This window comes from Octopus sinensis, linkage group LG1 (genome assembly GCF_006345805.1).
Source record: "Octopus sinensis linkage group LG1, ASM634580v1, whole genome shotgun sequence".
NCBI lineage: Eukaryota > Metazoa > Mollusca > Cephalopoda > Octopoda > Octopodidae > Octopus > Octopus sinensis.
The window spans coordinates 203,656,375-203,659,473 of NC_042997.1; the positions used below are offsets into that span (position 1 = coordinate 203,656,375).

A 3,099-nucleotide genomic window follows, 5' to 3' on the forward strand; every position below is an offset into this window, starting at 1 on the left:
ACCATGGGAAAGGGTTAAAAAACTTATTCATTTCCCTTAATTTTTCTTTTGTCCAGCATTCCCCTGTGTTTTATACAACAGTAATTACGATTCTGAAAGCTATTTTCACGAAAATTTCAGTTCATTTTAACACTCTTCCTTTCGGTGTCCTTTTCCTTCTAAGTATGGTAGAGGTGGTTATTCCAAAACTCCGCTGAATTTTCCGCATGATTTAAAAAATATATTGTTATTCCGTTAGTAATGTAATAATTAAACAAGAAACTATATTCTAATGTACCCGAACGTTATATATTGTAATGTTTATTGCATATACAAACTTATTTTGGATATTAAATGTAGCACTTATGTTTGGAAGAACTCACATACGTTTTAGTCAACTCGACTAATTGGTTTTGTATTGTTAATGCTTGTTTAAGACCAGCTCTACATCAAAATACGTAAAATAATTGTTGGAATGTATAATGAAAGATATGCTTTATATATATATAGAACGTATCTGTTTTAACATTCAGCTGTAAATTAAAATAAAAATGCTTATTGGCATTTTAGTTTGTTAATATTTTCGAATTATATCGATTTATATCAACGAATTTATGTAATTTCGGCCTACTTTATTAAATCGCTGTTTAATATATTTAATGTTACTCGTGGTTAAATATAATAATTATATTTTAAATTCAAAGCTTCTTCCACGATTATTTAGAAATATACACGTGAAAAGAATGCGAATTCAAACCCTGAAAAAAATCATATAACTTTTGCAGCTTGCATTAAATTGTGTGAATCTCATTTATTAAAATTTTTATTTAATTTGTAACGAAATATATTTTCCTATAATTTAAAACATGATATTCTTGTTTAAATGCAGGAACAATACAAGATGTCTGTCACCCGACGCCCGCGCACCAACGTATAACTGGGTTTTTTTTTATATATAAAAAAATCCCCAGTTAATTTAATTCCTTTTAATATAATTTAGGGAAAATATCAGAATTCAAAGAAACTAGTCCTTTCTGGATAGATAATATTAAGGTAAAGCTTACTGTTTTATTAAAGCTTACATGTTTTATCACATGTCAAGATAACGAGCTAAAGGTTAACATGTGATAGGAGGGAAAAAACATTGCTGTTCATAAGAGCATCAATATGAACACGCATGCATATAGAATATTTAGAGGAAATTATATATATATATATATATAGGAGTTCAAGTGCCTATTTTTTATAAGTAATATTTGAAATTTATAAAACAGCAATTTTGTGTCTATTGTTCAGCATTTGAGAAAATTTCACATTAATATTTGGTTTTTAAAAATATAATTTATTTGGTGAATACTATGTCCTGATATAGCAGGGAAAAAATATTCACTAGTAAAATAGAGATACACACACACATAGATATATATATAAATATATATAAAAAAAACTTAATATACATGTGTGTGTGTTGGGTTATATAAAGAAACATTAATCCGCCATTTCCCTGTATTGTTAAGTGGCAAGGTACGAAAATGAGGCAAAACTATGAATATTAATTACGCACGTGATCTCAATAATTATCCATGTGATCTAAAGCGCAAGATTCTATTGGCTGTTTACTATTAGCGCGCAAGATATTTTACGGTTTTATGTCGAAAGTGAGGCTGACCGGAAAGAAAGCCACAGTTTTTGGAAAGCGAAGCGAGCGAAGGTGACGAGCATTTTTCTCATTTCTGGGACCGAGAAAATAAAATATTGCCGGCTTTTTTCTTCAAAGAGAAAGGTACTGCAATTCAAGTGGTGGATTGGACGAAGATGAGCTACGTACGACGCGGGCCTTCTGAATTAGACTTAGAAGGCATGGTTTCACTAAAAGTGGACAATCTTACTTACAGAACAACACCAGAGGATTTGCGTCGCGCTTTTGAAAAATATGGCGACGTAGGAGATGTGTACATACCACGAGACCGCTTTACCAGGGAAAGCCGAGGATTCGCTTTTGTACGCTATCATGATAAACGAGATGCTGACGATGCAATGGATGCTATGGACGGTGCTATGATGGATGGACGCGAACTACGTGTCCAAATGGCTAGATATGGTAGACCGGCTGACCCATATCGGAGAGGTCCCCCACCTCGCCGTTTTGGCGGTGGTGGTTATAGCTCATATCGATCGAGAAGACGATCATATACGAGATCACGATCGAGGTCGCGGTCTCGTTCATCACGCCGGCGAAGAAGATCGTATTCAAGATCACGAAGTCGCAGTAGAAGTCGTTCCTATAAAAGTAGATCAAGATCTCGATCGGCGTCATATTCCAGATCGAGCCGCAGCAAACATTACAGTCGTAGTCCATCTCCATCAAGTAAAGGAAAGAAGCGGAGCAGTGCAAGTAGTCGAAGAAGCACGAGGAGTCGGAGCGCCAGCCGGGAGAGGAAGAGCCATTCTCGCAGCCGCAGCCCCGTCAGTCCAAGACGAAGTCCTGATCGATGCAGTGAAGGTCGCGACGGAAGCGAAAGTGGTGCTGGTGCCAATGCTGGTGGCGGCGGCGGAGGCAGTTCTGGCAGTGTACCACGAGAAAATTCCAAATCCAGAAGCAGAAGTCGAACCCCTCACAGCCGGAGCTGTTCTCCAGAAGCATTGTCAGACCGCGGCAGTAACGACCATAACGATCTCGAGCAGCAGGTGGAGGAGGAAGACTGAAATGTTTGTAATTTGGAGACAAAAATCACAAGAAAAAAAAAAAAAACACAGAAAAGAAAGAAAATACAACCACAGCAGAAGAACACTGATATCTTGGCAGCAGGTGAGATGAATGGGTTAAAATTTATTGTAGTGGTTGACTGAAAATGATTTTAAAAAAGAAAAAAAAAGAAAAGAAAAGGCTTAAACAATTTTTTCATTCATCACAAGACACAAGCTGAACAGATATATATAAAAAATGATGGTTTTTTTTTTTTTTTGAAAAGAATGAAAAAAAAAAAAAAGAAATCTCCAGCGAATGTTAAAACATTTGAAACTGATGGAGGTTTTTAAAGATGTTGGCGATGATGCTGAGTGTGAATGGCACCTTTTAAAAACCACTGTATACATTGGTGAGAGTTGCTGCTGTTGATG

The 3,099-nt window shown here is 35.9% G+C and overlaps 1 protein-coding gene across 1 annotated transcript; it reads left to right on the top strand.

Moving 5' to 3' along the window:
* The first annotated feature begins 1,615 nt into the window (after positions 1 to 1,615).
* On the top strand, positions 1,616 to 2,891 carry LOC115209077 (serine/arginine-rich splicing factor 2). The gene has a single exon (XM_029777179.2). It carries the CDS (start codon positions 1,795 to 1,797, stop codon positions 2,683 to 2,685), a length of 891 nt encoding a protein of 296 aa, XP_029633039.1. The 5' UTR covers positions 1,616 to 1,794; the 3' UTR covers positions 2,686 to 2,891.
* Positions 2,892 to 3,099: the final 208 nt, after the last annotated feature.

Bases quoted from the DNA above. Each gene is read 5' to 3' on its own strand.
- LOC115209077 (XM_029777179.2), top strand. From the start codon at position 1,795: ATGAGCTACGTACGACGCGGGCCTTCTGAATTAGACTTAGAAGGCATG.